Source organism: Suncus etruscus, chromosome 1 (genome assembly GCF_024139225.1).
Source record: "Suncus etruscus isolate mSunEtr1 chromosome 1, mSunEtr1.pri.cur, whole genome shotgun sequence".
Taxonomy (NCBI): domain Eukaryota; kingdom Metazoa; phylum Chordata; class Mammalia; order Eulipotyphla; family Soricidae; genus Suncus; species Suncus etruscus.
Window position 1 is genome coordinate 65240133 of NC_064848.1, and position 22874 is coordinate 65263006.

A 22874-nucleotide genomic window follows, 5' to 3' on the forward strand; every position below is an offset into this window, starting at 1 on the left:
CTATACTAATTTGTATAAATAATATATGTCTGCAATATTATCTCTGAGTGCAAATAAGAATTATTTTCTTTGTATGATGTGGCACCAAAAGATAACAATGGAAGATACAATGCAACTAAAACTATAGAAGCAAAATCAAATACACATTTAAGATGATGGAAACAGAATGTACATAGGAATAGCGAAAGGTTCCGGTCTCCTACCTGAAAATATCTTAGCTGTTTGACCATAAGCAAGTTAATTACCTTATCTGAATCTTAATTTTTCTAACTGTAAAATGAAGAGGTTATTCTTAAGTCTAAAGCATAATTTCCCAAATTGTTCCTGAGAATACACTCTAGGAGATGCTGATAAGTAATAGACAAAAAGCCTTACAAAATTTTAATTAATTACAGTGTACCAACAAATTGATGATACCAACGAAGAATTATGGTTAAGATCACCATATGGTTGGCAACTTTAAAGATATTGCTAAGACATCCATTTTCTGATATGCATGCTCTCTTATAACTCTAAGTGCTTAAATATAGGTTGGATTACCTGACTCATTTAAAATGAAGAACATATGGATGAATGCTAAGATGCCGGTCTGAAGATGACGGTCCTAAGAAGAACATGGCTTCTATTTGAATGACTATCCTCAGCTGCAACGTTGTGAGGCAGTCCTCTAGAGGCTTTGAAAATATCTTTGGAAGTAGATATTTTGAGGACTATCAATAGCTATGTGAATCTGCATGGAATTATCCTAGTCAACACTTCAGAGGGGGCTGAAAGCCCAGTCTGACTGACAACTTGGTTGTGGATCTAGGAAAGACTTTGAAGTAGCTACAGGTCTAGCTCAAGTTACTTTTAGATTCCTAATTAGCATAAACTTATATATTAAGGGATAATAAATATATGCTGTTTTTAACTGTTGAGCTTTAGATTAATTTATTATATGAAAATAGATAACTTACATATGTCAAATGACTATTTTTCTGAAATGCCTCAGGAACCTTTCCCCTAAATATCTGATAAACAAGGAACAGTGGCAAATAATGTGTAGTTAAGACAATATAACCCCCAATATTTTATTCTAGTGAAACTAGATCAGAATATTTAACTTGGAGCAGGCCTAAGTTAAGTGAAATCTTCATAATATATCCATACAAAATCCAAATTGTAAGGCCACTAGAATAGAACACGATTAGCAAGTGTAGGAGAAAAAAAATTTTTATGACTGCACATCCAAATAACTAAGCCTTTCCCAGTTCATTTTTAGAACATGTAGGTTATTATGCATAGCTGTGTTTACATGGTTCAAAATCCAAACATTAAAAAATCAAATTATCTCTCTATAAAATGACTTATAAAAGGAGGTAGATTGCTGGAGATAGTACAGAGGGGTAAGGAAGGTACTTATTACATGCGGCTGATTCTGATAACCATATGGTCCTCTGTGCCCACCAGGAGTGATCTCTGAGCACAGAGCCAAGAGTAAACCCTGAACATTGCTGGCTATGGCCAAAACAAAAACAAAACCCTATGACATCTTACCTTGCCAAGTTGTTGTAAAAATTTCAAATGTCTCTCTTCAAATTGTGTAGGATCACGGTCTTCAAAAGCACCAGAAAACCCTAAGGCACCTATGCGCATATTTGGCAGCATGTCATTTTCTGTTAATAATTCATAATCTGGAGAAAAAGAATTATAACCATAAATTGGCAAATGCATCTTCTGGGTTGGACTGACATGCACTTGAGGTCAATAAAATACTTAGAATGAGTTAGAAATAGCAAATACTATGTAATTGACACAAATCAACTATAATAGTTTAGGTTATTTAATAGAGTGTTGTTTTTGTTTTTAGGCCACACATCGAGATGCTCGTGGCTTTGTACTCAAGAATTATTCCTGGCAGTGCTGAGGGGACTATAATGGGTGCCTGGGATTGAGCCTGGGTCACCCACATGCCTACTCACTGTACTCACTCAGGTCCCTTAACAGAGAGAGGTTTTAATTATTATTTATAAGTAGTAAGGCTCCAAGTTCTTTTTTCCAAGGACAAATGCTTTGCAAATAGGTAGCTTTAATATTTATAAAATAAGACTCAAAATTTGACTCTTTTTGGAGGCACAGGGAGAAGGTGGATCTCCGTCAGCGACCTTTCCGTTATTCTTGGCCATGAAGGTCAGGTTCCTTCTTTAATGAGAGGGAACAAAGATGGAACTGTTAGACCTGTGGGTGACATGGACCATCTGAGTGAGCTGAGCAATGTTTGAAGGCCATGAGAGCCATACCTGGCAGTGCTTGGGCCTTTAGGGCTATATCCAGAGGTGCTGGGTAAAGGGACAGTGATGGTACAGTTATTACTAGGAACTGAACAGTATATACATGCCCTAATTCTACATTGTCTCCCTGGCCCCAATTGTGACATTCATGATATGAATGATTAGTATTGAAGCAGGAAGTTACTGGATCAGATACCTACATATATATATATATATATGTAGGTATCTGATATATGTAGCTGATATATATAGCTTCATCTATTAAGGAAAAAAATCTGAATCATTTTCATAAAATAAATTGTAAAACTAGTATACAACTATTTTTCAAAATTTAATTAAACAAAATAAACTTATATACTCCTTAATAATTAGCAAATAAAAATGGTTTTCAAAGGAAAGACATTTTTAAATGGAAAGACTGCTTAATCAAGAACACTATTTTATATATAAATATAATATATATATAAAAAAAACAGGAAAAGTCAAATGAACATAATAAATTGAGAGAGTCTAAATGAGAACAAGAGCTGGAGAGACAGTAATGCCTTGCTTAGGGCTGACCTGGGTTTGATCCCCAGCATCCTATGTGATCCTGAATATCACAAGGAGTAATTCCTTAGTACAGAGCCAAGAACAAGCCCCAAGTATTGCTAAAAATGGCCCCAAATAAAAAAAAATTAAAAAGAGGACAAAGGAATTCTTGGGCATTACAAAATTAATAAATCTTTACTAAATATAACAAAGACAAAAAGTATATGGAGAAATAGTAAGATTTCATCCATAAATACATACCTGGTGTAAACAAACTATTAAGATCTCGTATTATGGCTCTGAAAGAAGGTCTAAAATCTGCTTCATAGTCCATACAATTATTAATAAGATTTGCTAGTTCTGTCCATTTTGGTGCAGGGAGTTGGTGCCTATCTTCATAAAACTGTAGCTTCTATAGAGAACAATATATTGAAAATAAGATATATAACTGTAGAGTACTAACTTTCTTATAATGAGTATGAATTAAAAATATCAAATCATGTGAAAGAAAAAGAAGGTATTAAAAAAACAAATCCATCTCAATCTATACAAACGTACTCTTTGAGAATCCAGAGCACTGAGAGGTTTATCTCCTCCACTGCAGATTTCCCACAAAGTGGTACCAAAACTCCATTTATCTGTTGCCAAGTTTAAATTTTTAGGATTTTCAATGCATTCAGGTGGTACCCATGGTATTCTCTCCTGAAGAACTTTTAAATAAGAGAAACAAAGTATGGTCAACATTTTCCCAGAAATATAACACATTTTTTTCATATACAGAATCTTTCAAACTAATTTGAAAAATCATGTCTTTTTATATGTTTGGAGTGAACATGAATATATGCCTAAAAGATGCTGGATGATGATTAATTCATTATCTCAGTTTTAAACAATGCTAATAGTGAGACCAAGAGAGATCAAATAATTAGTGCAAAATAATACAATCTGTTAGCTGCACAAAGAAAATCAGAATCCTATACGATAAATCATGAATTAACTACACATTCTGCAGTACATAATTTTTCAACCAGAATTCCACACTCTTTACCTCTTACTGAGTCTTCATTAAGTTTTTTTTCTATAAATGTCTAAAAATAGCCTATTGTTGATGTCTTTTTTTTTTTTTTTGGAATGTTGATGTCTTTTTAAAAAACAAAGTCTAAACAGTAGGTATTTTTGGTACTATTTCAAAAACACTCTGCTGAATCAATAGTTGTAGTAGAAATTCAAATCATTAGAAAAAAAAGTCCTACTAGGCACTTATTACTAATATGATAGATGGTGGTTACAGTTAGAAGATATTAAGTATATAAAACTAACTATAGGTATTTTGTTTAGAACATGAAATTTCCTGAATTGTTTTTCTATAGGCTTTACCTAATCAGAATAAAGAACATTCTTTATTTTTTTTTATTTATTTATTTTTTTTGTGGTTTTTGGGTCACACCCGGCAGTGCTCAGGGGTTATTTCTGGCTCCAGGCTCAGAAATTGCTCCTGGCAGGCACAGGGGACCATATGGGGCGCCAGGATTCGAACCGATGACCTCCTGCATGAAAGGCAAACGCCTCACCTCCATGCTATCTCTCCGGCCCCCACATTCTTTATTTTTAACTCAAATTTAACCTTTTGGTATTCTGGCATAAATATAAATAAGGATATAGGTAACTGAAATAGAAAATAAAAAGAGAGTGGGGCTGGAGTGGTGGCGTGGAGCAGTAAGGTGTCTGTCTTGCAGGCGCTAGATAAGACGGAATACGGACTGCGGTTCGATATGATGCCGTCTCATATGATCCTCCAAGCCAAGAGCAATTTTCGAACGCATAGCCAGGAGTAACCCCTGAGCGTAATGGGGTATTGCCCCAACCCCCCCCCCCAAACAAACAAAGAAACAGAAAAAGGGAAAAAAAAAGAAAAGAGAAAGAGAAAGCCTATATAGTTTGGGTAAGATTTATTAGTGAAGTTATCTGAAAACTTTGCTTCATGATTAATTTTTTCCGAGGCTAGAGTGAGAGTACAGTGGGTAGGGCATTTGCCATGTACCCAGGGTTGATCTCTGGCATCCCATTTGGTTCCCCCTAGCCTTCCAGAAGTAATTTTTATGTGCAGAACCAGGAGTAACCTCTGAATGCAACTGGGCGTGATCCACAAGGAAAAAAAACTGGGCATTTTCCCACTGTACTAATACATTTTCACCTGCATCACTCCACATTTCTTAAATAAGACAGCTAAGATTTTATAATATTTCCTGCCTATTTAACTGTTTTCATTGTCAGATAGGTCAGCAAGTTTAAGATCTACAGGTTCAAATAAAATACCAGGCCTCAATGCACAAAAGCTTATGAATTCATATTCTAAGTTTAGATTGTTCAATTGCAGAAATTAAGAGATAATAAAATGTAATTATAGTATTACTTGAATAAAAAATCTCAAATAATTGACTGAAGTCATTATTTTAATTGTATGACAGAGAACTTTAAACCCAATAGATAGTTTTTTATTTTAACTTTACAATCAGAATATTTTGACGAATGAAGCTAACTATGATTTCATTTAGTGACTAAAAGAAAATTAAGGACTGGTTCAATCAGAAAACTATTAATCAGAAACATAAATACACTTGTAGAAAAGAAGTGTGTTTAGAAGCACCAGCAAAAGTAGGTAAGATAAAAGTTATAGTAATAAAAACTTTCATAATGAAAAAGGAAAAAATATACTTTTATTCCTATGGCTAAAAACAAGAATAAAAATGTCAACAATGAATGGATGGAAGAAAATAATGAAGAGAGAGCAGAAAATAAAATAGAAACCAAAGAGGGAGAAAAAGCCTTTTTTTAAAAAAATAATAAGAGTCCAGAGAAATAATACAGCAGTTACTTTTTTTAGTATAAAAAAAGCCACAAATATACAGTGGTGAAAAATTACAATATTTTTCCTTTCGAATCAGGAACCAAGGAGTCAGGACTAAGGTGCTTGCTTTACATATGTCTGGTTTAATTCTAGTACTACATACAATTCCTTGAGCAGAGCCAGAAGTGTAATTTTGAGCCACCAGGTATGGCCCCACCCCCAATTCCAACTCAGGGATAGAATGAGACTTCTCATAATCACAATTTCTATTCAATGCAGTACTAAAGATATTTTAATTAATTTCTTCATTTAAACATTGTGATCACAAACATAATTGTAGTTGAGTTTCAGTCATAACAAAAACACCCCCTTCACCGTGCAATCTTCCCATCACCAATGCCCCCATCTCTTCCCTTCCCCACTCCCTGCCTGTATTTGAAACAGGCTTTATACATTCCCACTCACTGACACTGTTCTGTACTAAAGATTTTTTAGCCAAAGCAATTTTAAAAAGCCACATAGAAAAACTAAGTGAAACTATTCTTACTTAAAAATTATTTTGTGTCTTTATATATGTGTGCATATATGTGAACATATACAAAACAAACCTTAAAGACATCATTAAAAACAATTAAAAAACCAATAATTATGACAAAGGGGCTAGTTACAAAATCAAAAAAACCTCTTGTATTCCTATACACATATAATAAATCTGAATAAAAGAAGAAATAGAAAGCAATCTCCTTGCCAAGTACATCCAAAAAAATTAATACTTAGGCATTATTTATTTGTTTTTGTTTTTGGTTCACACCTAGCGGCACTCTGGGGTTACTCCTACCTCTTTGCCAAGACATTCCTGGCAGGCTCAGGGACCATAGGAAATGCCAGGGATTAAATAGGAATTGGCTGTGCTTTTGCTCCAGACCCAGGCATAAATTTAATAGAAGAGTAAGGCATACTCAATGAAACTACAAAACAGCATTAAAAGAATAGAACAAGTAAAGGGAGATTCCATAGTCACAGATGTAGAATTAACATAGTAAAAGTGTTCATTCTAGAAAAGCAATAGAAAAGCAAATAAAGTGCAACTCTAATAGAAATTCCAATGGCATTAAAAAATTAATAGAATCAAAAATACTATGGTTTATATTACAATCATAACAGACATGAATAAAATACAGACATAATGTTACCTAACTTCAAACTATACCACAAGCCAAGAGTTGTAAGTGAATTATACTACACTAAAAATATACAAAGGAATCATGAAGTAGAGAACTGAAAGTTCAGAGACAAACTGATAATTTAATATTTAAATATTAGATCAAATACTAATATTTAAATTAAATATTAAATATTTAAATTACACCTTGCATTAATATTTAATGTAAGACATAAGGTCCAAAACTACATGTTGTAAATATGCAACTCTAAATAAATGGTGCTGGGGAAAGGAACAGCTACATGCAGAATAATGAAGTTTGAATGTTCTCTAATTTTATCTGCAAAAATAAATCAAAAATGGATCAAATATCATGACTTAAGAATGCCATGACATTGGCATTAAAAATGTGTTGGGAAGATTCAACTGTAATAGAAAAGACAACAAAAGTAAGATTAATTGCATTGAGACTACATTAAATTGAAAACTTTGAAGAAGAAAAAGAGACGAAGATATTTTTTATCATATATCTGGTACAGTGTTAACTAGACATGTAAACAACTCATCTAATGTAACACAGGTAGCCCTTTCTGCCCTGAAATAATGGACAGCCACATGCCTGCAAGCCTGTGAACCCCATCTTCTGTCCAGTGCCATTGTATCACACCTCCAGGCCAGAATTGAGCCCCCCATTTCATGTCTGTTTATCTTCTAAACCCACTGCAATATGAATACTAGTACATGTGCTTGAAAGAATTACTACCTATTTCTCTTATATTAAGGTAAGTGTGATTTGGCTCTCCTATTTTTCTCAGACAATAGACAGTCTTAAATCTCAGTTAACTTAAAGGAGCAACTAGTTGACAATTCCCTAGTTATACTCAAATAACATTGCATTGGTAAGGAAAATAACCTGAACAGCAGACTTATTATTAATATCTGTCTGGTATAAACAGCTCAACAGGTCAGTTCTCAAGTAACTCATATCTCAAATAACCTGCACATCAACACAAAAAATTCAAAGAATGAGGGGGAAACTAAGGAACTGTGCTGCTATTGCAGACAGGGACAGAAATCCAGGCAAGTCCCCAAGCCCCTCAAAATGCCTGATCTTTATCAATGAGGACATAAAATCAACACTCATGCGCAGGTTAAAAATTTGATTGGTTGCATTCACATATAGAAATAATGACATAGAAGAAAATAAGACCAAAGTCTATTTCATTTTAAAAAAGTATTCCAAAACATCAAATACTTAGGAATCAACTTAATAAATGAGAACTTAATGAATGAGAATGAATAAAAAACTTAGAACAGTCAATTGTAAAGTTCATGTGAAATCATAAAAGATCCTGAATAGCCAAAACCATACTGAGAAACAAGAAACTAGGAGGCATCAAATTAACCTAACTTGAAGGTATACTACAAAGACATAGTGACCAAACAGCACATTACTGGAATAAAGGTAAATTCTCTGACCATATATCAGTCAGAGCAGACTATCCAAGGAAAAACCTCTCTATATATGGTCAGGTAATTTTTGTTTGTTTGTTTGTTGTTTTGGGGTCACACCCGGCAGCACTCAGGTGTTACTCCTGGCTGTATGCTCAGAAATCGCCCCTGGCAGGCACAGGGGACCATATGGGATACTGGGATTCAAACCAACGTCCTTCTGCATGAAAGGCAAATGCTTGACAGAGGCTTGGCTGGGCTCAGAACACTCCGCATGCCAGGATTTCGTGTGCCTTTGACTGGTATGATGGGGGCTCTGGGCAGGACAGCTAGCCATAGGACCCTGGGCTGACCACTTAATCCAGGTGAACAAGATTCCCCCCACACCAGGCGGGTCTTCAGGGCCACGCCTGGTTAATCAGGCCCTGGGGGGAGGTGGTGAGAAATTCCTCCCTAGGCATCCAAAAACTACAGAACCGCACGGGGGGCTCACGCCACCGCGCGTACTTCATATATTCAGAATATTCCTTATTCTTATGTCATGTTTTGCGTATACAGAATGTTCATTTTGTATTCTGCCCTTTCACACACCCCTACAAAGCTCTTTTTTACTCCTTAACTCTCTAACCCCCTCTCAAACATCACTAACCTACATTACTCTTTTTAACTTCAGTAGTGTAGAATCCTAATCACAGTCCAAAGCTGTGCATTGTGTGTGACAACCCCAAACTGTTTCAAGATACATAAAATGGACACGTATTTCTTTAGAATATTCTGTGTTTTTTCTCTGACAGCTATAATTCTTACTAAATGTTGTCTTATACAGTGATGATTCTAACCACTTTTTATCTTCTCTTTTTGAGCTGTTTAACAAGGAATTTTGGTGGAAGAGTCCCCCAGTTTAATGCTTATGATTGAACCATGTCAAGGGAATCATTGGAATTGTTCTTATGGCCCCCATATGCGCCAATAACACCACGTGGCATTGCTTCTTATTTGCATAGGCACATTAAAATGGGAAAATACTATACATACAAATAAGATCCTATCTAATAGAGATTGGAACACACAAATCTTGTAGTGCAAAGGGACCTTACACCCTGAACATTGACATAACGACCTGGCACAGACCTCAGAAGAAAGGGCAAAATCCATTCTCCCCTGAACCAGGGAAGCCATCCACAAAACATCCAGACTGGTCTATAACATCACCTGGAAGCAATCCTCTACCACGGAAGACCTACACTGCTCAGACTTCGACCTGCTCAAAAGAGACTTCCCTTAACACTGAGAAGACCTAACAACAACAACGACCTGCTTACAGGACAGGGCTCCCTGCATTGCCCTTTGATTGTGAGGTGAAAGGAGAGGATGCTCCACATCCTGACTTCAATGTAAGATATGCAGATTCCAGGATCTTTAATACAGAAACATGATACCAACAACAGAGACTGTGTGAAAAATAAAAGTGTGCTGGCACTACAGACAATGTATTGGATTGGACGATCTAGCTTGCCTGGAGCCTAGACTTGGTCTTGTGCCAGGAAACTTCAGGGGTCTGGTCTCTTTGTACTTAGGCCAAGGTTATTTCTTTCCATGTCCCTCATATTTTGGTGGGCCTATGCAAACAACAATTGCCACTCTTAACACCATTTATACTGTGCTCCTTTGACTCTAATCCTTAAAAAGAACTCACTTAAAATTTGAGGTTAACTTAAGCTAATATGCATGTATATGGAAATGTAAGAAAATACTATGCCTGTAATGTTTAAGGAGTTACGTAAGTTTTATGGCTTTAGATTGCCTTGTGTACTGTTAAGAAATATTATAATGTGTTACAATCTGGGGACTTGAGTGACAAAGTAATTGTACATGGATTCTGTCTTATTTATCTTAATGTTCTTTGGCTGAAATTTCAAAGTTAAGATATCAGCAAGGGGACTTCTGAGAATTATGTTATGGGTGATTGTCCTTCCACTGTAACTTTACCTTGTCCTCTTTCTTTGCACCCTTGTTCTCATAATTAAAAATAAAAATTAAAAAAAAAGAAAAGAAAAAGAAAGGCAAATGCTTTACCTCCATGCTATCTCTCTGGCCCCGGTCAGGTAATTTTTGAGAAAGGAGCTGATAATATGAAATGGAATAAAGAAAGCCTCTTTAACAAACAGTGTTGGGAAAATTGGATAACTACATTGTAAAAAATACTTAAGCTAGATCTGTATTTCACATCTTATACAAAATTCAATCAAAGTGGATCGAAGACCCTGAAATTGGAGCTGAATCTATAGAGTAAAAACATTCATTTCAAAGGACAAATGTACACTATTATGGATTGCAGTATCCAGTAGCCAATCTAGATATAATTCTTAATACAATTAAGTTTAAATTATTTTTTAAAATGTAATAACAACAAAACAATCCAAAAATGGGCAAACAACCTGAATACTTTCAAAGAAGTCTATTAATAAACTGAAAATTGAAAAAATGCTCGTATCGTTGATTATCAGGAAGATGTAAGTCAAAACCATATAAAGAGGCCAACTTACATCTGTGTGAAAGAACTTAAGATTATGCTGTAATAATAACTAATGTAAGAAATAATGTGGAGAAAAAGGAATTATCAAGTACTACTGATTAGAATGGAAAATGGTACATTTTGGAGAATGTTTCACAGTTTTCTCAAGAGATTAGAAACTGAGCTACCAAGTGATTTGGCAATAGTACTTTTGAGAGTCTGGAGAATATAAAAACATTTAACATAAAAAGCTATATCTAACCCAATGTTGTAGTGTTATTTACAATAGCTGAAACAAAGACGCAATTTTGAAAAAGATGTAATTTTGCTACACAAACACATGAAGGAGACTGAGGCTAAAATTCAAAGGGAAATAAACCAGAAGAAAAAAAGACAAGTATTGAATGATTTCACCAATATGTACAATATAAAGATATAAAACTGGTGAACAGAAAAAAATAAAATCAAGACACAAACTGTTCACAGAACTAAAGTTATCAGAGGAGACTGAGAAAGAAATTAGGAGGAAGAGGAGAGAGAGAGAGAGAGAGAGAGAGAGAGAGAGAGAGAGAGAGAGAGAGAGAGAGGAGGGAGAAGAGAGAGGGGGGAGAAGAGAGAGGGGAGAGAGAGAGAGGAGAGAGGAGAGGGAGAGAGAAAGGAGGGAGAGAGAGAGGAGGGAGGGAGAGAGAAAGAGGAGGGAGAGAGAGCGGGGAGAGGATAAACTCCTAAAACAAACAGAGCAATAGTCATTTGATGCCAAGACCTGGTATTGATAATGTACATACCAATATGAAATTGTTAAGTTGTGTCTCAAAGAATTTGAAGATTTAAAATTTTTCACTTTAAACTGGACAAAATCTTACTTCCAGACAGAATTTGCAATTAAAACAAAAAAATTGCCTTACAAGAAATTACTTTACTATATTTATTAAAAAAGATATAATCCATAGAATATATAAATATATTTTCTATTAGACAGCCAAAAAAAGCATAGCTAAATTATACGGTTAAGAACAAATTAGTAAGTGACAACTGCAACAGCAGTTAGACAGCATTTGTCTTGCACACAGCCAACCTGGGCTTGAGCCCCAGTTTCTCATATGGTCACCCAAGCAGCGCCAGAGTAACTACTGAGTGTAAAACCAGAAGTAACCCCTAAGCATCACCAGTTATAGCCTAAAACCCAAGTAAAAAAAATGATTAAAACAGCATTTGAAGAAAATTAACATGTTTTTAATGTTACTCTCCAAGTAACAATTAATACAGTTAAATGTGATCCCTGCAGAACTTACTGTCCTTAGGCAAAACTGTAATACTAATGCCAGGATCACTAAGTTTGATGAAAGGAGGATTTCCTGTCTTCCTGTCTTCTTCTCTAATAAGTAGAATATTTTTGGCACACACATTCCCATGAGTAAGGAGTTTTTCTTCCTATGAAAGTTAAATGCACATTATATTCATATATCAATCCACAAATTCTTGAACATTTAATATGTCCAAGGCCCCAATATGATTTAAAGAGGGAAATAAGTGTATTCATAAAAAAAAAAAACTAATTTGTAGGCACAATCTGAGAAAATATAAATAAATTTAAGGGTATTACTTTACTTTCTATCTTACATTTTTTAATGGCATAAAATCCATAATACATGATGAAACAAGGCAAATTAAAACTATTCAATAACAGCTTACTTTTCACAGCTGAGTTTAAAATACTATGAATTTCTATGTAGTAGCTGACAGAAATATTGTTTCAACTCAGCAGTAGAACATAGATGCATTCTGAGTATTGTTAACACTGGCACTCCTTTTGGCATTCTGCTTTTTGGGCAATATTGTTTTCTCATTGCCCATAATTTTCAATTAACCATTAATAGTAAAACAAGGTATTTTCTTTTCTTTTCTTTCTTTTTTTTTTTTTTTCTTTTTTTGGTTTTTGGGCCACACCCTGCAGTGCTCAGGGCTTACTCCTGGCTGTCTGCTCAGAAATAGCTCCTGGCAGGCATGGGGGACCATATGGGACACCGGGATTCGAACCCAACCACCTTTGGTCCTGGATCGGCTGCTTGCAAGGCAAACACCGCTGTGCTATCTCTCCGGGCCCAAAACAAGGAATTTTCTGCAGGAATTTTCTGATATAAGTAATTAACAGAATTGTTTATGCGAAACATTCTGTAAAATGTCCTGAATCTAACTGGCACAAACTACAAACATCCATTAGCATGGATGGCATGACAAGGATATTCTTTCCAGAGTAAGTAATTTCATATAAATAAATATAGGCCTAAAAATACCTTTATCATCAAAGATAATTTTAAACTTATGATTTCATTCACTTAATTTTGTGGTATAATGGTAGTTTTGAGCCAGCATACGATTGTTTTTTGCCTGGAATGCTACTATACCTGCTCACTACCAAAGCACCTATATCCTTCCCTCTTGAGTCTCAAAGTCCTACACTACCATGGCTCCCATCTTACACCTCAGGTTTTAGTTCTTCTGGCAATAAACGGCAAATATTTTAAATGATTATGGCACTTATTTACATATTTATTTCTTGTTCCCAGGTGAAGATCTATTCCATATTATAACATAAAACAATATTTTATAAGATAAAATATTAAGTACTTACTAGAAAATGCATGGCCCATGCCAACTGTTTAGCCACTTCAAGTTTCCATAATATATTTATAGAATTTTTATTCTTCTTCAAATAAGTATCTAGTGATCCAAATTTTACAAACTCCTGAACAAGGATATCTACATAAAAATATAAGATATAAGTATACATATAATGAAAGTTTGTAATTCAAACTTTAGGAAAAATTGAAGGCATAAAGCATGATGATTTAATTTATAGATACTATGAAATTATTATTTTAATAATGCAACTAATAACCATCTTCTCACAGCAGTCAGAAGAACAAATTTTTCTTACTCTCCTAAGTAATACAGTAATGTTAGCTATTGTCATGTTGAATATTATATCTCTAGCATTTATTTATTACTGGAAGTCTATATACTTTAACTTTTTACAAATTATTTGATTGAGATTCTGTAGTTTACAATGCTATTACCAATTTCTCATGCACATAATTCCAACAGTATACCCATCACCAGTGTACTCCTTTCCCCCCCAAGAACCCTGAGACCCTTCCCTCTTCCAATGTTCCTTCCCTTCAACTCAATTGTGTGGAAAGTTCTCCCATGAAGCTGTCTTTGGACCTTTGTTGTTACCTTGCTGTATATCTTTAAGTCCCACATATGAAAGAGATTATTCGTATCTATCTCTTTCCTTCTGACTGAATAAAGTCTGTATCTTTTAACCTTGTCCTTGTAAATTCCTCTTTCCCTACCCTCTTCCTCAGGCAATCGAAACTATGATCTCTTTCTATGCCTTTTTTTAAGGTTTTACTTAAAAGTGAGATCACACAGTAATGGCTTTGTTTCACTTATTTTATACTTAGAATAATGCTTTGATTCATTTTGTTGAAAGTAAGACTTCAACTTTTTTTTGTTTTTGTTTTTTTGGGCCACACCCATTTGATGCTCAGGGGTTACTCCTCACTAAGTGCTCAGAAATTGCCCCTGGCCTGGAGGGACCATATGGGATGCTGGGGGATCGAACCGAACCACAGTCCTTCCTTGGCTAGGGCTTGCAAGGCAGACACCTTACCTCTAGCGCCACCTCTCTGGTCCCAAGACAATATGCAATATTAACTTTTAAACAGACATTATGTAAAAATATAATCATATATATCTATGCTATTGTCTACAATGTGTACACATTAGTCTAGCATGCCTCATCTCTATATATTAGTACTGCATGACAGTTGATTTTTAAACAAGATTTTTCATAATATTTTTCTCCCCAAAATAATTTTAACATTCAAAATTTCCTGAAATTATTATTCTACACATAAATATTAGCAACATTGTCTATTATTTTGCAGTAGAAGAAACAGGTTAAATTCCATTCCTACATTTATTTTATGCTGCCAAAAATGACTATTTTACACTATTTGTCTTAAAACTTTAAAAAACCTATCAATATCTTGGAAAATAATTTTTTTATTTTTGTTTTAGGGGCCACACCCATTTGATGCTCAGGTGTTACTCCTGGCTAAGTGCTCATAAATTGCCCCTGGCTTGGGGGGACCATATGGGACACCGGGAGAATCGAACCGCGGTCCTTCCTTGACTAGCGCTTGCAAGGCAGACACCTTACCTCTAGTGCCACCTCGCTGGCCCCTTGGATAATAATTTTAAGTTGTGTAATAAGGTAAGTATTTTCTCTGAGTCCATACAGTATCTTTTATTCTACTTTTGCAATATAGAAACATCTTAACTTGATGTAGTCCCATTTATTTCTTGCTTCTATTTATTTCTATAATTTATTTCTTGCTTGCATTTGCTTGATCAGTGACACTGAATCATTTAAGATCTTGTCTCTGAGTCAATATCATGTAGAGTTCTGCTTAATTTTTCCTCAAAATACATGGATTCAGATAAAACAGCAAATCTTTGGTCCACTTTGAATTAACTTTTATATGTGGTGTGAGACAGAAATCCAAGTTCGTTCGTTTGTTTGTTTATTTAATATATAGACAGCCAGTTTTCCCAATTCCATTTCTTGAAAAGGTTTTCATAAACATAAATCCTTTGTAGATTAGAGGTCTCTGTGTTAGCAATGTTAATTAATTGGTCTAAGAATGTGCCTTTATTCCCATACTATGTTCTCAATGCTATACATTTATAATTTAAAGTTCGGGTAAGTAAAGATTTCTATCTTCTTTTTAACCCTAAGATGATTTGGTTATTTGAGGAGTTTTGTTATTTATTCTACAAAAAATTAACAACATCTAATCTGTATATTTTAAAATATTATGATAATTTTAATTTAACAAAAACTGTATTGAATTTTTTTTTTTTTTTTTTTTTTTTTTTGGTTTTTGGGCCACACTGTGCAGTGCTCAGGGGTTACTCCTGGCTGTCTGCTCAGAAATAGCTCCTGGCAGGCACGGGGACCATATGGGACACCGGGATTCGAACCAACCACCTTAGGTCCTGGATCGGCTGCTTACAAGGCAAACGCCGCTGTGCTATTTCTCTGGGCCCCTACTGTATTGAATCTTAATAGTGCTTTAGGTATAATGATTTTTAAATTTTTATCCCCCTAATTAATAAATGGAAAAGTATTTCAATTTGTTGAAATACTTTAATAGTGAATTATAGTTCTTTCTGTATAGGTCATTCATCACTTTGTTAAGTTCAATGTCAGGTTTATTGGGGCACAACTGTGCATGGGACTTTTAAAAAGAATATTTTCTACTTCATTGTTTACATATGGAAATACCATGGATTTTTTTCATACTGATTTTGCAGTCTTATACTTTATTGCACAAGTTTACTGTTTCAAGAGTTTTTTTTTTTTCAAATAGTCTTTAAGGTTTTTAAAGTATAATAATATTACACTTTATCTGTTATTAGACCTCTTTTCTGATGTAGATCTCCTTGATACCTTGATATCTCTTGCGTCACTGCTATGGCAAGGACTTCCAATACACTGAAAAACAGTGGTGAGAAAAGATACCCTTGTTTTCTGTACTTTCAAAACTTAACATAAAAAAATTGTTCCTATCCAAAAAAAAAATGTGGACAGGAGATGAGCAGATGCTTCCTCAAAAAAAAAAAAATACAGTCAATAGGTATATGAAAAAGTGCTCTTCTTTCTTATCATCAGGAAAATATAGATTCAAAAAGTGTGCTATCACCTTATATAGAGAGAATGGCACTTCAAAAAAAAATAGAAATCAGTGCTAGCAAAGATATGGAGGGAAAGAAACTCCTAATCTGCTCTTGGTCGAAATATCATCTGACTCAGTTTTTCTATGTAATAGTATGGAGACCCCTCAAAGAAATTAAGAATTCGGCTCCCATAAACATTTGGCTTCTATCCCATGGTTCTAAAACACTACTTTGAAACTTCGTAATCCCTTATAATCCCAGAATTCCTACTGCTGAATCCTTATGTCTATGGCAGCACAATTCACAATCATCAAGATTTGAAAACAATGAAGTGACCAAGAACAGATGAGTGGACAAAGTGTTTATAGAATACTATACTCAGCTAAGAAAAGACAAAATAGTGCCATTTGCTACTACTTGGGTGGAACTAGAAGATATCATATTGTGTGAAATAATTTAGATAGAAAAAGCCATAGATTTATGCCTCTCATATGTAGCATATAAAGAAACACAGTAAGAGAGTAACAGTCAGAATATGGAAACATCCTGACGAATAAAGCATTTGTAAAGGGAGAAGGGCAATGGATAGGTGGGACTTGAGATGTCTGTAGAGAGTCTAGAATGCTCTGGTGGTAGAATTAGTATTTGAGCACAGTATGTCTGAAATTCTATTATTAAATAATTCCATAATTAATAGAAATCCTATCATTAATAGCACCTAATAAAATATCATAAAACATTTCTTTAAAATGAGATATTATTTTGCTAAATAATTGTTTGCTTCTAGAACTGTCCTGGCTGCCTTTAAGACAAAGAGAAACATTTCCAACAATTTTGGGGGAAGGTGGAGCCATACCTGTTGCTGCTCAGGGGCTATTTCTGGCTCTGCATTCAGGTATAACTCCTGTCAGTTTCAGAGGACAATATGGGAAGCAGAGGACCAAATCCTGCTTGGCCACGTGCAAGGTAAATGCCCTACCTGCTGTAATATTGCTCCATCATCCCCCATTTCCAACAGTTATACCTAAACAAATTCCTGAAAGTCAAGACTGCTACTAAATAAAGATAAATGTTATAAATGAATAACAGGATTTAGGGTTTATTCATATCCAGTACAAATTTGTAATGTAGTAACTGCTCAGGACTGTAATTTCAATACATTCCTTTACCCCCTCCCCCCTCCCCCCAGACTGCACTGTGGATCAAATGTAGGACTCTGAAACCCTAAACATACTAGAAAAATGTATATTATAAACCTGTTATTAGTGGTTCTGCTTTAACTAATATTGGAATTACTTCCTTTTCTCTTTGTACATAAGAACTGTCAACTATAGAAATTGACTTTGGATTGACTTCAGGGTAAATAACTCAAAATTTACTCAGTTTTATTGTCCATAGTTAATATAAAGAACAAGTCATTTGCCAATAATTAGGAATGACTATAGATAAATTTAAATCAGCGAAAGTGTCAAAAAAAGAGAAGAAGATTAAAGATCTAGAAGTTACAATGGACAAGAGCAAAAAAACGTCTTGGGATTTTTAAGATTATTATATTTCTTAGATATTAATTTCATATTTCTATAATGGGTATTACAAATTGACAACTGGCATATCATCAATTATATCACATTTTCCAATTTCAAATGTTTTAAATATAAAAGTACAACCCACATGAACAAGTATAAAGTTTAAGAACTGAGATCACATGTTCTAAAAGCATGATTTCAAACTTTGTAGTTTATTCTTTTGTTTACCCAATTAAAAAAGAGAGAAATGGCAATAAATTAAATGAAATATAGAACTTCTCTGGTTAAGGGCTAGTGGGCAATATCTTTCACTACTTCATTTTAAGTTTACTCTAATTACATCAGCTCCAAGAAATACCTGATGCCCATAGAACTAATCTAAAAGTAATGCTTTTAAAAGATTGTCTATTTCCCAAGTATTACAAAGTGTTATGTAAGAACTAATATGACTTACTATACATTATTTATGAAAATGAAAAATTACATAATTTTCTGAATGTTATATTTAAAGTTAACTTTTTGTAATGGTAATTGGACTTGGACACGGCCCCTGGACACACCCTTAGAATTGAACCTGGACATGCCCCAATGCCCCCCCTCAATAATGGACAAGTGTCCAGCAGGTATTTAAGAAAAAAGTTTGACAATTGGGAGTGGAGGCAAAGTAGAGTCTGCAGCAGAGCCAGAGATAAAGCATGCATCTGCAAGATGCTGCTTGCTTCTTCTCTACCTTTCTCTATTCTCTTTCTCAAAGCCTGGAACTACAGGCCTCATCTCCATCCCCACTGCCTTCCCTGGCCACTAAACTACCTAGCTCTCTGCTTTCTCACTCAGAAACTCCCTTGGCAGCAGCAGACTTCAGAGTGGGAATAAAATGACATATTGTTTCTCAGCTTTCTCTTTCTCCTGGGGCCTCAGTTGGGGGTCTTGGGTCACTTCATCTGAATAAATTTTGTATTTATGAATAGCCAAATTTAGTTCAATACCTACATTATTTCAGTTAGATCAAAAGTTCAGTCTATCTTTTATATGCTGTGCTTCATAATGCCAAAAGAAATTGTTCTGAAATGGCCAGTTACTCCAATGTTATGCTGAAAAAGCCATAAATTATATTGCTATTGATAGAACAACACTGATTCTATGACACTGGTTTACAATAATACTCTTAAGTATATTATTGAATATAAAGCATAGTAACCTTTCTGCATTTTAATTCATTAGTTTTCTTTCTTTGGGAGACAAGTGAACAGTTCCACAATAATTCTGGTTTCAATAATACTTGACACTTGAATCATGATACCAGTATTTGACTACAATGATCAAATTAAACTTTCTACAAAAAGAAATCAAATGTTCTAAGGAAAAGTATTAGTGTTTAAAAGTCAGTGGTTTTACTTACTCTCCTCTCCACAAACACATACTCCATAATTTAAAACCAGATGCTTATGAGAAAGTTGGCTCATCATGCTTGCTGCTTCAAAGAAAGACTAAGTAAAATAAAAACATACAAAAAATGTAAAGAAGTTATTATTTACGTCTATAAGAACTTATAGTTCAGAAAGATACATTCCACCATTAAGAGAAATGTTTCTCTTCCCACAGAGCTAGAAAAGAGCCTATAATGTGTTTTAGTCCCTCATGTGAATTCCACCTGTCATCAACTTGATTTTAGGTTTATTCTTAAGAAGTACCTGAGTAAGTCTGGATCATGAAAATAGCAGTAAGAATTGGCAAGAGTGATATAAGACATCATATATGATGTAGTTTTAATGTTTTTTTTGGGGGGGGCTGAAGGGATCACACCCAACAATAATCCAGGGTTACCACTACCTTTGCACTCAGAAATTAATCCTGGAAGTGCTTGGGGACCATATGAAATACCAGAGATTGGCTATATGTGAAGCAAGTGCCTTAAATCTCTTCAGCCCCAGATTTAGTGGATTGCAACTTATAGAACCTACCAAGGAGAACAAAAGTACAAAGAAAGAAAGAATTAGAACTCGGGCCTATCGAAATTTCAAATAATTATTCCTTTTTTTTTTTTTTTTAGATTTTGGATAACACCCGGCAGCACTCAATATAAGTTACTCCTGTATCTATGCTCAGAAATCACTCCTGGCAGGCTCAGGGGACCATATGGGATGTCAGGATTTGAATAAACGACCTTTAGCATGCAAGGCAAACACCCCACCTCCATGCTATCTCTCTGGCCCCTCAAATAATCATTTCTAAAGAATTAAAAATGAGAACCAGAGTTATAATAAACACAGAAGGTGCTTGCTTAAATGCCATTGATTCAGGTTTGATCCCTAACACACCACGTGATTCCCTAGGCTTGGTTGGAATGATCCAAGTGAAGAAGCAGGAATAAGTCCCAAGTATTGTTGGATATGCCCCAAAACAAAAACAAACAAGAAGTCAGGGTGGTACTGAGGTACAGAAAGGATTTATTCACAACACATTACTCTAATGCAAACTGTAATTAGAACATACAACTATTGTTCATAGGATCATAATAATCAACATCATGGTATTCTGGACTACAGTAACTCTGTCTTTTATGTGTTTCCTACCATCTTCTACTAATAAACTTAGGACAGTTTAAGTAAAACAGATATAAAGCCTTGCTATTGTAAGGAATTTAACAATTTTTTTTTTTTTTTTTTTTTTTTTTTTTTCCGGGCCCAAATTATTTTTATTTTTAATTTTTTGTTAAAACACCCTGGTTACAAGATTGTTCATAATACGGTTGTCCTTTTTCCACAAATAAAGTTGCTCATTATTGAGTTACAGTTATACAATGTACAACAACCTTCACCAATGCACATAACCCACCACTAATGTCCCCAGTTTCCCTCTCACCCTCCCCAAAGAAGGGGCTTGTTTTTGTTTGTTTGTTTTTTACTAAATATCAGTTCTCATGTTCTTTGTTTCTGTTCTCTATTTCTATTGTCTTTAGGTTTCCATTATTCCACCTTTATGTTTCTTTATATCCTACATATTAAGAGATCATCTGGGTCAGTCTCTCTCCCTCTGAATAACTTCACTCAGCATGATACTCCCCAGATTTTTCCATGCAGCTGCAAATTGCCTGACTTTATCTTTTCTTACGGCTGAGAAGTATTGATGATCCTTATATTTTTCCTTTTGAACTCATTCCATAGTTCTCTGCTATGTTGTTCCTTTCTTTTCAGACTATTTTTCACCTTCAGTTTTTTTTCTAGCTGTTTCTTTCTCCTCTTGGAATTCCTAGACCTTTTGCTCAGTTGCTATTATCCTGAGCTTTTGTTGAGTTTATATTTTATATCACCTACTATGCTCTTAATTTTTGTCACTTCTGTTTTAGTGGGTTTTTATTTTTTATTTTTTATCTTTATTTAAACACCGTGATTACAAACATGATTATAGTTGTATGATTACAGTCATGTAAAGAGCACCCCCCCTTCACCGGTGTAACATTCCCACCACCAATTTCCCAGATCTCCCTCCTCCCCACCCCCCTACACCTGTACTCGAGACAGGCTTTCTACTTCCCTCATTCATTCACATTTTATGATAGTTTTCAGTGTAGTCATCTCTGCAACTGCACTCATCACTCTATGTGATGAGCTGCATGTCCTGAGCTGCACCTACCAGCCCTCATCTCTCTTGTCTCTGAGATATTGTTAAAAATGTCCTTCATTTTTCTTAAAGCCCATAGATGAGTGAAACCATTCTGCGTCTTTCTCTCTCCCTCTGACTTACTTCACTCAGCATAATAGATTCCATGTACATCCATGTATTGGAAAATTTCATGACTTCATCTCTCCTGATGGCTGCATAGTATTCCATTGTGTATATGTACCACAGTTTCTTCAGCCACTCATCTGTTGAAGGGCATCTTGGTTGTTTCCAGAGTCTGGCTATTGTAAATAGCGCTGCAATGAATATAGGAGTAAGGAAGGGTTTTTTGTATTGTATTTTTGTGTTTCTTGGGTATATTCCTAGGAGTGGTATAGCTGGATCGTATGGAAGCTCAATTTCCAGTTTGTGAAGGAATCTCCATATCGCTTTCCATAAAGGTTGTACTAGACGGCATTCCCACCAGCAGTGAAAAAGAGTTCCTTTCTCTCCACATCCCCGCCAGCACTGCTTGTTTTCCTTTCTTGTGATGTGTGCCAATCTCAGTGGCGTGAGGTGGTACCTCATAGTAGTTTTGATTTGCATCTCCCTGACGATTAGTGATGTTGAACATCTTTTCATGTGCCTTTTGGCCATTTGCCTTTCTTCTTTTTCAAAGTGTCTGTTCATTTCTTCTCCCCATTTTTTGATGGGGTTAGTTGTTTTTTTCTTGTATAGTTCTGTCAGTACCTTGTAAATTTTGGATATTAGCCCTTTATCTGATGTGTATTGGGTGAATAATTTCTCCCACTCAGTGGGTGGCCTTTGTATTCTGGGCGCTATTTCCTTTGAGATGCAGAAGCTTTTCAGCTTAATATAGTCCCATCTGTTTATCTCTGCTTCCACTTGCTTGGAAAGTGCTGTCTCCTCCTTAAAGATGCCTTTAGTCTCAATGTCCTGGAGTGTTTCACCTACATGTTGTTCTATATACCTTATAGTTTCAGTTCTGATATCAAGGTCTTTAATCCATTTGGATTTTACCTTTGTATATGGTGTTAGCTGGGGGTCTGAGTTCGCTTTTTTGCAAGTGGTTAACCAGTTGTGCCAACACCACTTGTTGAATAGGCTTTCCCTGCTCCATTTAGGATTTTTTGCTCCTTTATCAAAAACAAGGTGGTTATATGTCTGAGGAACCTTCTCTGAGTACTCAAGCCTATTCCAC

General features: G+C 35.0%; 1 protein-coding gene across 1 annotated transcript in view; it reads right to left on the reverse strand.

Annotated features, from left to right (window-relative positions):
• JAK2 (Janus kinase 2) overlaps positions 1-22874 on the reverse strand; it is a 161089-nt gene that overhangs the window by 20626 nt on the left and 117589 nt on the right. Inside the window, exons 13-18 of the mRNA XM_049774261.1 lie at positions 19452-19539; positions 13411-13538; positions 12071-12209; positions 3360-3511; positions 3063-3213; positions 1537-1673 (exon numbers count right to left, since the gene is read on the reverse strand). Of these exons, the coding sequence (XP_049630218.1) occupies positions 1537-1673; positions 3063-3213; positions 3360-3511; positions 12071-12209; positions 13411-13538; positions 19452-19539 (795 nt within the window). The remainder of the gene's footprint in view (positions 1-1536; positions 1674-3062; positions 3214-3359; positions 3512-12070; positions 12210-13410; positions 13539-19451; positions 19540-22874) is intronic.